The 12558-nt window shown below is 33.2% G+C and overlaps 3 protein-coding genes across 3 annotated transcripts; 2 read left to right on the plus strand and 1 right to left on the minus strand.

Moving 5' to 3' along the window:
- The first annotated feature begins 124 nt into the window (after window positions 1–124).
- On the plus strand, window positions 125–1571 carry LOC108450659 (uncharacterized). The gene is made up of 2 exons (XM_017748378.2): window positions 125–276; window positions 1078–1571. The coding sequence occupies exon 2, from the start codon at window positions 1089–1091 to the stop codon at window positions 1311–1313; it is 225 nt and encodes a 74-aa protein (XP_017603867.1). The 5' UTR covers window positions 125–276; window positions 1078–1088; the 3' UTR covers window positions 1314–1571.
- A 2538-nt stretch (window positions 1572–4109) lies between these two features.
- Window positions 4110–7323, plus strand: LOC108450022 (aspartate carbamoyltransferase 1, chloroplastic). Its single transcript, XM_017747446.2, has 5 exons — window positions 4110–4248; window positions 5085–5640; window positions 5732–5871; window positions 6486–6659; window positions 6735–7323. Exons 2-5 carry the CDS (start codon window positions 5115–5117, stop codon window positions 7077–7079), a joined length of 1185 nt encoding a protein of 394 aa, XP_017602935.1. The 5' UTR covers window positions 4110–4248; window positions 5085–5114; the 3' UTR covers window positions 7080–7323.
- Window positions 7324–7840: 517 nt separating this feature from the next.
- On the minus strand, window positions 7841–12244 carry LOC108450313 (adenylyltransferase and sulfurtransferase MOCS3). The gene is made up of 11 exons (XM_017747876.2): window positions 11844–12244; window positions 11479–11571; window positions 11329–11384; window positions 10674–10738; window positions 10483–10557; window positions 10307–10385; window positions 9515–9553; window positions 9308–9416; window positions 9087–9205; window positions 8877–8993; window positions 7841–8324 (listed from the first exon to the last, which is right to left on the minus strand). Exons 1-11 carry the CDS (start codon window positions 12118–12120, stop codon window positions 7941–7943), a joined length of 1413 nt encoding a protein of 470 aa, XP_017603365.1. The 5' UTR covers window positions 12121–12244; the 3' UTR covers window positions 7841–7940.
- Between the last annotated feature and the right edge of the window lie 314 nt (window positions 12245–12558).

The following is a 12558-nucleotide window of genomic DNA, read 5'->3' on the forward strand; positions in this document are numbered from 1 at the left end:
GAACAAAAAACTCGTACTAAAGTGAGAAAAATGTATACTTCAGGGGTCAAATCATGAATTAACCCTATATTCTCAATAACGGGCCATGGGGTATATATGCTAAAATATATATATATATATAAGATTGGACCTACCTTAAATTTAATCTGATTCAGCCCAAATACATGCTTTCATTTTCTTTTTCTGGCAAAATCTAGTGAAAAATAGGCTTTGCTCTTCTTTCCTCTGTCGACGGCCTTCGCTCCCTTTTTGCTCCGCCGCTGATTCCACCTCCAGGTACGGCTATTTCTTTTTTCTCTTTTCATAAATTTCTTTTAAATCTAATATATATTTCTTTTACTTCTATTCTACTTCAAACTTGTTTACAATCCCCCTTTTATTTTTATTTACCCAGATTATTTGTATAAAGAGATGAGAATTAGGGTTTAGTTTATCTTAAAATTTATTAAGAAAAAATATGGGGTTCTTTTTTTTTTGGTTCCTTAGAATTGAACAATTGTATCATAATCAAAGTAAGCATATTTTCTATAGTTCAATTGAATTTGATTTTGATTTTAAGTTTCAAAGTTGATGTTTTCCCCCTTAATCACTGCTTTTGGTTTATAAAAAATAAAAAAGCTGCCCAATTAATTGTTTGCAATGAGCATTTATAGTGTTGGTTTTGACTGATTCCTATCACCTGGGAGATCCTGTACTTTAGGCTTAGAAGCAATTAAATCCCTCTACTATAAAAGTGAGCAATTTAGTGGCAAGTGGGTGACATTGTGAATGGGAGTAATATTGAACTAGATATGGAAAAAAGTTGAGCAATTTAGTCCTTGTTATGTTTTAAAAAAAGCTTTTTTTTTTTTTCTTAAATCACTTTAAAACACCACAAATTAGCAATGTTTAACCTTTTAAGTTTACTGTATTTTAAAATTTTATCTTTTTTATTCAAATTTAAATGTACAAAGACTAAATTGCTCGGTTTTGTAGTCGAGGGACTAATTTGCTTTCAACCTATAGTACAGGGGGCTTGTTTGGCAATTTAACCGTTGTCATGGTTTTCTTCTAATGAGATTGTTTTTGGAATTGTAGTTTTATTGAAAATGAAGAAAGGGTTGCACCCTCAGATGCAATGGGTATCTTATGTGACTCCGAGTGGTCGATTGATTAATTTCATGATGACAAAAATACATAGTGTTGGGAAAGTTTATCACTTAAGGGCAAAACGTCAAATGGCTGCAAGCGTAGGACAGATTGCTAAGTTCAACCGTCGGTATGGGCTGGAGAAGCAGGAGGGCTCAGAGGACTCTGAGAAAAATGAAAAATGAAATACGGATGGTATGCAATTTTGGGCGTTTATAGTTCGATTTTAGTATCTATGTTGTGGAATAACTTGACTCTTGTTAGTTAGTTGAAGCTCATTCGATCTTAGAACTGCTCCCTTTTGATAAAATAGTGCTTCAAATGTAGCTTATAAGATGTTCTTTTTTCAGATCTTAGTTCTTTCTTTACTATGATGCATGCTGAGCATTTGATACATTGTTTGGAAATTGAAGGTTAACATAGTTGAATATTATTCGATATAATGTTTTGATGATTCATTTGATTTTTTGATGATCATGTCTGTTCCAGACTCAATGGCAGTTTGGGGATAACTAGTAATTCGGTTCAATCAAGACCTGTAATTGATCAACTTGTTCTTCATCTTGTTTCATAGAATAGTGTTTTGAAGGTGGCTTGATGATCATTCTTTCGATGCTTTGCTGCTTTACTATATAATCTTATAAAAGTCTCTTCATTTCTCTGATTTTCGTTGGATGGAAATTTAATGTTTATGTGGTTAAATAGTATTATGTTTCCATGAATAATCCAGACTCGGCGTCCAGATCCGTGATCGATTAACTTGTTCTTCATCTTGTTCATGTTTTTGATGAGGCAATCCATAGATTTGGACCACAAAGTCTTGGATTTTGTGTGTTGTATAGTGTACTTTAGGCTTTGTTTGGTTGGAAGTTGGTGAATGTTCCATAACCTGCATTTTGCGGGTATCTATTTATCATATGCTTTCTTCTATGTATCAATATATCTTTCAGTTGGCTTATATAAGTTTGTCAATGTCTCAAGTTGATCTTTGTGAAACATGTTATCTGGTTTATTGTTGAAAGTTGAAACTGCCGGACCGATCCACTTCTAGTTTGTGTCTCTTGTAGACTTTTTGAAGGTCATCGAAACGATGGGGCATCTTTTCCCTTCTGTTTCGGCAAATGCATTATCAAAAACCAAATCAAGGTGAGGTTTTTGGCCTCCTTTTTCGATGAGTGCTTGTAAGACCCTCAAACTTTAGTGAAAGAGATTTGCCTTTTTACCTATATATGGCCACTTTCTTATTTGAATTTCTGCATCTTAAAATGAGTTGTTTAGCCAATTGTTTGTTCTGCATGAAAGTAATGAGCTTATGTCGAGCTAGGTTTAGGGTTTGGAGTTTTGGATCTCCAAGCCGGAACAAGGTCGTCACGACCAGTTTTTTTACATTATCGCTCTTGTTAACCACTGTTTTAGAGTTTGGGGTTCTGGATCTCCATGCTGGAACAATGTCACCACTGTGCTTTTTGACATATCTCTGGCATTAACTACTGTATTTTAGGGTTTAGGGTTTTGGGTTTTCAGGCCAAAAGAAGGCCCGTCACGACCAGTTTTTTGATATCATCTCATGCGTTAACCACCGTGTTTTAGAGTTTAGGGTTTTAGATCTCCGTGCTGGAACAAGGTTGCCACCGTGCTTTTTGACATTATCTCCGGCATTAACTATCGTGTTTTAGTGTTTAGGGTTTTGAATCTAATGGTTACATTTGAGTTCGAGTAACATAAGTTATATACATGGTAAATGTGGAAATAGATACCCTTGGGGGGCATGGATTTAAAAATCGGGCTGATTAGAGTGGCCGGTTTAATTTGTTGAATCGGGAATTAGTTGGTTTGCGGGTTTAACTATATAAATTGAACTTTTAAGCATTTGGAAAATAATAATTTTCAATACATTTTTTATACAGTTGCAATTTAGACTTATTTAATTCTTTTTAATAGTATAAATTAATTCATTTAATAATAGAGACTAATTTGATACAATTTTTATAATACGGGACTTTTTAATTATTTTACCCAAAAAAAGCTTAGAAAAACTTTAACTTATTCAAGAGGAATACTAAAATTTCTAAAGAGTATATCCTTATATATTTTACAAATTTTGTATGGGTTTCAAAGCTTATAACATAATTTCTAATGAGAACCCAAATTTTTCAATATTTTAAAAAAATTAATATTAATAATAAATTAGAGAATACCCAAATCCCTAATTTTATATAATTAGGTATTTTTGGTATATACCAAAATTTATAAGGTAAACGTTAAAATTATGATATACCAAAATTTCTAAGCGCATATCCTTATATATTTTGATATATACTGTAATTTCTAAGGATATGTCCTTAAATTTTTTGTATTTTATAATTGGGTCATATCTGTTTTCTTTTTATATGGAGAAAATTTTTATATCATAATTTGATTCATTAGTTATTTCGATAACATTTATTAACCAAAATATTTTTTTCAATTTATTATTAATTTGAATGTATTAAAAATATTGAAAATTAACTAATTTAAGAAAAATGGTTGAAAAGAATCGAAACTTTAGGTTTTCATTAAAAAAATGGCATAGTTAGAAACAAATACCAAAATTTCTAACGATTTTACCGGACTTAGAATGTTGGTGAGTAAGCCATTAAAATTTTAATGATATTAACGTGATAATTTGTTTAAAGGTCAAATTGTATTATATAAAATAAATAATAAATATTAAAATTTATTTAAAAATTATCAATATTTATAATGAAGTACGCTTGGATGACCATGTAGGCTACTATATCGGTGCTAATAAAATTTAATAATTCAATAATTTTTTCATAGAAAATAATTTGATTATTTAAAAAATTAAGATTAAAGTGAAAAAATAAATAAAATTTTAAGATATAAATAATAAATGGGCCCTGGGGTATATATAATAAAATAAAATAAAATAAATGTAATAATGGACCTACCTTTTATTTAATTTGAGCCAGCCCATATATATATTCTTTCATTTTTTTTTAATCTTTTTGAGCCAAAATTTAGTTTCCCTCGAAAAAAATAGGCTTCTTCGTTCTTTTCCTCTGTCACTGCCGCCACTCCATCCTTGCTCCGCCGCTGATTCCACCGCCCCACTTCCAGGTACGGTTCTTTCCTTTCTTTTTTTCTCTTCTTCTTCTTCTTCTTCTTCTTCTTCTTCTTTAGTACTGGAAAAACAAAGTTAATAAATTACATATTCTCAGCCAAAAAAAAAAACTCAATGAATTTTCACTCTTTCTAAAGATTCTCCACTATTTTTTCGCTTTCATTTTCTTCACTCACTATTTATAGTATCTTTTAATCCAAAGACGTAAAAAAACCCAATCTTTATCTCCTCTTTCACTTTATTTTGTTTTTCTTAGCATCCAAACACACCTCTTTTTCATTCCCGGAAAAAACTTTCCCAGGTGCCTTGTTTCTTTCTCTTTTTTTCTTTATCGGTTTTGTGATGTTTACTTGTTTTATGTTATTGGGTTACTTTTTTGTTTGTTTGGTTGATGAGAAAAAAAAAGTAAAAATAATGGAAAATTAAACTGGGATTTTCTTTTTGATGTGGTGATAGATGATTACTTGAAAAAAAGTTATGATTTTTAATATGCTTACAATTTGAAAATCATGGTTTATGTTACTAAGCATATAAAAATAGTGTATTTTAATACTTTATATATATATATTCTTGGTTTTGATTATCCAAATAATGATAATTGTGGGTATTTTAGTACACTTCTTCAAAGAAATTTATGTGTAGAAATAGGTTAAATTCTGTTATTAGTCCCTGTACTTTACGAAGGTTGTTGATTGAGTCCTTATACTTTACTTGTTACTGCTTGGGTCAGACTAAAATTTCAAAATTAATAGCTGAATTTAACTTTAGAAATATTGTTATATGATCAATGATATGATTATGGGTTTAACCATTGGTTTATATTTTGTTTCAGTGACTTTGAAGCTGTTTATATTCAATTAGAATGGCTTCTTCACCATTATTTTCTATGAGCACGATGAAAAGGGATTCGTTTGTTATGAAAACGATAACTTCGAACAAAGAGTTCAAGTTTAATGTTTCGAATCCCTTCGATAAGCTACCTGTTACGAGTCCTACATTGTTGTTAACCGGTGAGAACTCGTTGAAATGGGGACAAAACGAGAGTCTTTTAAGGAATCGAATGCAATGCCGTGCAGTGGAAGTCAAGAACATGCCTAGGTATACAATGGGGAAGAAGTTTGAACTCGATGATGTGATTGAAGCTCAACAATTTGATAGAGAAACTTTAAATGCTATATTTGAAGTTGCGAAAGAGATGGAGAATATTGAAAAGAACTCACCCGGAAGTCAAATTCTCAAAGGTTACCTAATGGCCACCCTTTTTTATGAACCTTCAACTAGAACTAGGCTTTCATTCGAGTCGGCCATGAAACGATTGGGTGGTGAAGTTTTAACAACTGAAAATGCTCGAGAATTTTCTTCTGCAGCCAAAGGAGAGACCCTTGAAGGCAAATTATTCTCTTTATCTTTTTCGGTTAATGTTCTTTGAAGTTGTTTGATTATGGTGTTTTTCCGGTAACCAAATAATGTGTTTTGCAGATACTATTAGAACTGTTGAAGGGTATTCCGATATAATTGTGATGCGACACTTTGAAAGCGGTGCTGCTAAACGAGCGGCAGCTACTGCAGGCATTCCCATCATTAATGCTGGTGATGGTCCGGGTCAACATCCTACTCAGGTAACTTATAATCTAAGTATCTCACTGATTTCCTTATTGTGTAATTTGTGGTAGAAGTACCATGGAGGCCCCTATAGTAGGAGTTAGATTGTATTTGGCCCTTTCTTCTAAAATAGATAGGTAAATTAGTCCCTGTACGTTTGATCAAAGATCAAATTGATTATTTTATTAAAAATTACATCTATTTCTACAGTTAAAAATTGGTCTCTGTATGTCACCATGATGTACACATGTATGTAACATGTCATTATCTGGTTATTCCGCCAGGCACACGAGTTTTTAACAGTACTAATAGATGAAATTTTTAACATAAAGGACTAATTTGCTCATTTTTTAAGTAGAGGAGGCAAAATGTAATTAACCCCTAGTACAAAAGCCTACATGATACTTTTACATGTAATTTGTGTAAGTCTGTTCTCTATTTGATACATCAGAGTTTGTTTTTTATTGGTATATAATTGGTAATTTGGCATCCCATGTTACATGAATCTAAGGCTGAGTGTCATATACGGATATGTACCTACTACGAGTATGTTTAAAATTTTCTGAGTTTTTTTTCGTATATTTGAACCTTTGATTGCAAAAAGATTGTTTCTTTTTCGATGTTGTTTTAGGCCCTTTTAGATGTCTACACCATAGAAAGAGAGATCGGAAAACTAGATGGCATCAGAGTCGGGCTTGTCGGAGATCTTGCCAATGGGAGAACTGTCCGTTCTCTTGCCTACTTACTTGCAAAGTACCAAGATGTGAAGATATACTTTGTCTCCCCCGACATTGTTAAAATGAAGGTTTGTATTGTACATGATTCATACTTAAACCATATTTTTGTTCATTTTCACTTATTGTTCCCTACTTTTTTGTAGGATGACATTAAAGATTATCTAACATCGAGGGGTGTCGAGTGGGAAGAAAGTGGTGATTTAATGGAAGTGGCGTCTAAATGCGATGTGGTGTACCAAACTCGTATTCAACGAGAACGGTTTGGAGAAAGGATTGATCTTTATGAAGAAGCTCGTGGTAAGTATATAGTGGATGAGAATGTGTTGAAGGTAATGCAGAAACATGCTGTGGTAATGCATCCTCTCCCGAGGCTTGATGAGATTACCGTTGATGTTGATGCCGATCCGAGAGCTGCTTATTTTAGACAAGCAAAGAATGGTCTCTATATAAGGATGGCTCTTTTAAAATTGTTGCTTGTTGGATGGTGAGGAAAAAAAAGGGGCTGTTTTTGGATTTATTTTGGGAAATTTGGCATCTTTTAATTCAGCTTGATTAGGTTAATCATTGTGCTTTTGAGAAACTGAAGCAAATAACTCAAAAAAGGATCAATTTCTTAATATTTCCTTTATGTTAAGTTGGATTGAGCCTTTCTGATTTGAATTTCGGAATTAGTTCATGTAATCATTTTTTATATTTAATAAATTTCGAGTCTGAAATTCGATTTGATTATTATCAATTTGAGCCCAAGTTGAAATTTGTTGGAAAACAAACTTTAGCTTTAATTTAGGGATAATATAATTTTTTATTTTTGAACTCATTTTAATATTTGTAATTTTTTTGTTGACTTTGATTCTTGAACTTGGCAACTAGATTTATGTTGATCCTTAAATTTCATCAAGATTTGATGGAAGTTATGTAAGTGGAACAAGATTGTTTTGGACAGATTGAGAATGGATTTATATTACAGTTTGAACAAAAAAATTAAATCAATTAACTCGAAAACTGGTCTGTTGATTGAATCAAAGACTAGAGATCTTATCTGTTTCAAGCTCAGAGATTAAAATGCAGTTGGTTGTTAAATTAAATTGCCACAATGACCCCCAAAAAATTACCAAAATAAAATTAATTGCCAATTCGATCAAATATCAAATCAACTTTGAACTTCGGATTTAGAGTCTAAATCAAGCTTTTTATGGCTTACTGCTCAAGAATTGCTTGGCATTAAGGAGATGAGATGGAACAAATAGTATTTTGAAGGTAAAAGGTGTTTGTTGAAGATAAATATAAATATGAGATTATAACAAGACATGTTTCAGTTCTAACAGGCAAAACTGGAATAGCTTTTGTACTTAATACATAGGAAAATTGGGATCAACATCATTGGCCCATGAATCCAAGCCCCCGACAATATCCTTGGCTAAATCGAATCCCTTGTTTCGGAGGTAATCAACGGCCCTTTGAGAATCATTACCTCTTCTGCATATTACATATAGGTTAGCTCCCGATCCGGTGCTTTCCTTCTCTTGTTCTTTAAGTGCGGAAGATATTTCGGGCAGTCGAGCCTCCAAGCTCGCGAGCGGAATGTTCAATGAGTTGGGGATAGAAACTATCTTGTAGTGAAGTTCCGGTCGAACATCCACCAAAACATGTGGTTCCCCACTTATGATCCTCTCTTTGTACTCTTTACTGGTTATTCTAGAATCGGGGGAGAGTAGTTTCAGCTTTTGCAGAGACTGCATGTACGAGCAATAAATACAAGTTCTTAATCAAGGGCAAACATATTCAGTATCGTTGTTTAAACTGGATAAACTTATTGTTTGGGGCATGGTGTATTCACCTCATTTGAATGTTCATTTTGGAAGTGTGGATCAAATTGTGATTCAGCACGAAGAAAAGGCTAAGCCCGAAACAAAAATGACAAGTAAAATGGGTAAAAGTACCATGAAGGCTCCTTTACTAAAAGCCAGATCGCATTTTGTCCCTTCTACTAAAAAAATAAGCAAATTAATCCATGTAGGTTTGATCAAAGAACAAATTGATCATTTCTATTAAAAAATTCATTCATTTGTACTGTTAAATACTAAGCATGAATGAGAAAATAACTAGATAGTAACACGTGGTGTGCCACGTTTATCTTATGAAGATGTACAGGGACAAATTATAAAGGCCTCTATAGTACTTTTACCAGTAAAATGCAACATATGAAGTGATTTTACTTTGCTTCTCTGAATGTCAACCGACAATTGCGCGACTTAAGAATGAAGAGAGCAGAGAAGGAAACTTACGGTTGACAATGGCGATTGAGTGAACTTCTCATAATCAAGATCTTTGAATTGCTGTTGGTTAAATGTCGTATTTTCTCCACAAACTTCGCATTGCAAAGACCTGCCTCTTATTTTGACCTATATGCAATACAAAATTTATGATTAGAAAAAAGAACATATGGCCCGATATTGGTATTTTGAAGTAAAGGATTGGTGGATCAGGGACCATACAATTCGAATCCTAGCTGATAACGCATCAAAAAGAAGCATCCGTCCTGAAAGCGGTTCACCAATATCGCTGGCTATTTTAATGGCCTCTAGAGCTTGAAGACAGCCAATAATTCCAGGAACTGTCAAAATGTAGAATAATAAGCATTAGAACCGAAAAAGATGAATATTAATGTAGTTTCTTTGGATTTGAATTGCAAAACAGAAACATTATCTTCACATACCAACTCCAAGAACTCCACTATCCGAGCATCTTTGACAAGCAGTTGTAGGAGGAGGAGTCGGAAATAAGCATCGATAACACGGACCTCCTTTGTAATTGTATACTGTCAGCTATACAATAAACCAACAGTGTAATTGGCTGAGGTCCAGGCAAGATGTTTCAAACACAGATAAATCGAAGTTAATTCATGTACTCAAGTATAGCATACCTGCCCTTCCAATCCTAGTGCAGCACCCGATACTAGAGGCTGCATGTCAACAGAAAAACAATTAGTACTTGAGCCAGTCAGTGCATGCGTATACATAACCTAAAATATGAAACACAGTACTAATCTTTGTTACTCCGACTTTCTATTTTTCTTTTAAGTACCTATGACAAATGCATATTTGGACATGAGTATGGGGATATAACCCTCCAAGAACCATCAAAATACAAGGAAAAACTTGAAAAAAAAATTCAACATACTGACATCCAAACCCGAGTCTAAGATAGGTACTGATATCAGCTGAACTAGCTTGCAAATTGAGGATACATTTCTTTAGCAGTTAAAATACCTGCAAGGTCCCTGTATTATAGTGACTGGATCAAATTAGTTCTTCTATTATTAAATGGATCAATTTAGTCCTTATACTATTCAAAAGAATCAAATAAGTCCAAATTGTAATAGAGTTAACATTTACCGTATAAAAAATGTCTTGAAAATTATTTTTTTCAATTGCAGTTCGATTCCAAACAAAAGATTTCTTTTACAGATCAATAAAAACTTTAAAAATTTTAACTCTGTTAAACAGTAAATGGCATTTTTTAAATAGTAAATGTTAAATCTATCCAATTTTGCCTTATTTGATTCTTTTTAATAGTACAGGAACTAAATTGAACCATTTAATAATAGGACTAATTTGATCAAGTCCCTATAATAGAGGGACCCCTCATGTATATTCACCTTTTTTTAGCACTGCAAATATTTAATAATCTAAGGAGATGGTAATGGCATTGGTACCTTTCCCAACACAACACAGCAATCACTTATCATGTATCGACTGGGAGCATTGTCTGTTGCATCGACAACTATGTCATATCTAAGAAATGTCCGCAGTCATGGAAATCACACCTCACATGAATTACCTAACAAGAAATGAAGAAAGAATGAAGAAATACTATGGTCGAAAAGGATACTGGCTCAAAATTTCCAAAGCATTAGATGTGCGCAAAGCTTGTTTGTGTTCAACAATCTGTATAGTGGAGTTGATCCTGGAATTTAACTCTATATTAGATAAAAGCCAAATCACAAAAGGAATTATGAGAGACTACAAGCAGTGAAGCTTTATTCAACACTAAAACATAAAATCGAGGCTATTGTAACATACGAGCGGCAAGCAGCAGCAGCAGACTTCACTTTTGGCTGACCAATGTATGCTTCAGTGTGAATAACCTGCAGCAAAGTAGACCGACAGTGATATAAGCGACCATTAGTCACAGTTCAAGAAACATAGGAAAGAAATATATGAAGACTGATGCAAAAAATGTTGTCAGAACAAAAATAAATAGAAGCACTTAGTTAATGATTCAATATCGTACAATGGAGGTAAAAATATCATAAAGGCCTCTGAACGTTAGATTAAAGAGCAAACTGGTCATTTTTGTTAAAAATTTCATCAATTTCTACGGTTAAAACTAGAGTAGCTGACAGAATAACAAGACAATTACACATAACAGCGGAAATGGATGAAACTTTTAATAGAAATATCAGTTTGCTCCGTGATCGAACGTACATGTACTAGTTTGTTTGATTTTAAGGGCCTCCATAGTACTTTTACCTAAAATGGACCCTCATATGCAACTTGTTTGATTTTAAGGATGTGTGGGAAACCAAAGGATAAAAAGTCTATGGCATGTATATAGATCTCGAATGACTCATGAGTTATGAGTACAACATGATTAGAACGTAACCAGATATTATTTGAATCGGAAAAACAGTGCCATCATATACCATAAATAATAACATAAATCTAAAACTTATACCTGCCTATGCATATTATTAAGCTCAACAACATCATGATCAACGATACCCAAGCGACCTACAAATCGAACAAAACAAAACAAGAAAAAAGTAAAACACAATAAATCGCTTTTCAATCACGCCGTCAAAGAGCTAACCGGACTTATTCTTACCAACACCACAAGCTGCAAGATATAATAAAGCCGGCGAACCCAAACCTCCAGCTCCAACAACCAATATTGAAGACTTCAAGAGATTTGATTGTGCTGTAAACCACACCAAGAAAATAAATTACTCAAAAAAAATTCTACTTGATTGAATTCAAAGAGAATTAAAATAAACCCAGATATGTTCTTCTATAGCACAACACAAAAGGCGCCAATTTCTTTCAAATAACCCCCCCCCCTTTTTAAACACAGCTGGGCATAAGGCAGTCAATTCAAGAAATTTATCATATAAATTCTTAACGTAATTAGCCATAATCAGCCATAATTTCGAGAAATTAGACAAAATTCAACACTAAAATCCAAAGTTTTACCTTGGACTCCAAAAGAAGGAAGCAAAAGATGACGGCTGTAACGGTAAATACTATCCGCCGATAACCCGTGAGCCAGATTGGCATCGACGGAGGATATTTCCGAAGGACAAAAACCATTGCAGACGCCGTCGTTTTGCTGCTGTTGAAGTGCTAATGAAGCTTCTTCTTGGAGCTGAGCTTCGAGGACCGAAATCCTTTGCTCAATCCGGGCTTTTTCTTCCTTCAAAGCTTCGATTTCTCGACGGATAGGTGACGCGCCGCCGCCGTTGGACTCCATCCTTTAGCAGCTCCGGTGACTAAAGAGAGAACTTAGAAGTAAAAAGAGAAACCCTAAAACAGCAAGCAGCTGAGCGTATGGTTTCAGTTTAGTTCCATACTACAATTGACCGGTCAAGGGTAGTTCTGTCCATTTCAATTTTGAATTTTATACTAATGAAATTATGTCAAATTGTAATTTTGGTCCCTATACTATGATCAAATTTAATATTTAATATCTACTCTTAAAATTTAATTTCACCTCTCTACTTCTATAATGATATTGTCAATGCCAATGAGTCATTGGTTGCAAAGGTAAGGTCTTCGTTTTTTAGATTATAGGTTTTAATTTGTTGGGACCAAATTAGAATTTTTTAAAAAAACTAAAATTAAATTATAATAACCTTATAATTTTATAAGGTTATTATAACCTTATAATTTTATAATTTCTAAAAGAATT

This window comes from Gossypium arboreum, chromosome 5, assembly GCF_025698485.1.
Source record: "Gossypium arboreum isolate Shixiya-1 chromosome 5, ASM2569848v2, whole genome shotgun sequence".
Lineage (NCBI taxonomy): Eukaryota > Viridiplantae > Streptophyta > Magnoliopsida > Malvales > Malvaceae > Gossypium > Gossypium arboreum.

Coding starts and splice junctions, on each gene's coding strand:
- LOC108450659 (XM_017748378.2), top strand. CDS start 1,089: ATGAAGAAAGGGTTGCACCCTCAGATGCAATGGGTATCTTATGTGACT.
- LOC108450022 (XM_017747446.2), top strand. CDS start 5,115: ATGGCTTCTTCACCATTATTTTCTATGAGCACGATGAAAAGGGATTCG. Junction 5,641..5,731: donor CAAAGGAGAGACCCTTGAAG/GCAAATTATTCT, acceptor TGTGTTTTGCAG/ATACTATTAGAACTGTTGAA. Junction 6,660..6,734: donor CCGACATTGTTAAAATGAAG/GTTTGTATTGTA, acceptor ACTTTTTTGTAG/GATGACATTAAAGATTATCT.
- LOC108450313 (XM_017747876.2), bottom strand. CDS start 12,120: ATGGAGTCCAACGGCGGCGGCGCGTCACCTATCCGTCGAGAAATCGAA. Junction 10,739..11,328: donor TTAATAATATGCATAGGCAG/GTATAAGTTTTA, acceptor ACTTTGCTGCAG/GTTATTCACACTGAAGCATA. Junction 8,994..9,086: donor TATCAGCTAGGATTCGAATT/GTATGGTCCCTG, acceptor TATTGCATATAG/GTCAAAATAAGAGGCAGGTC.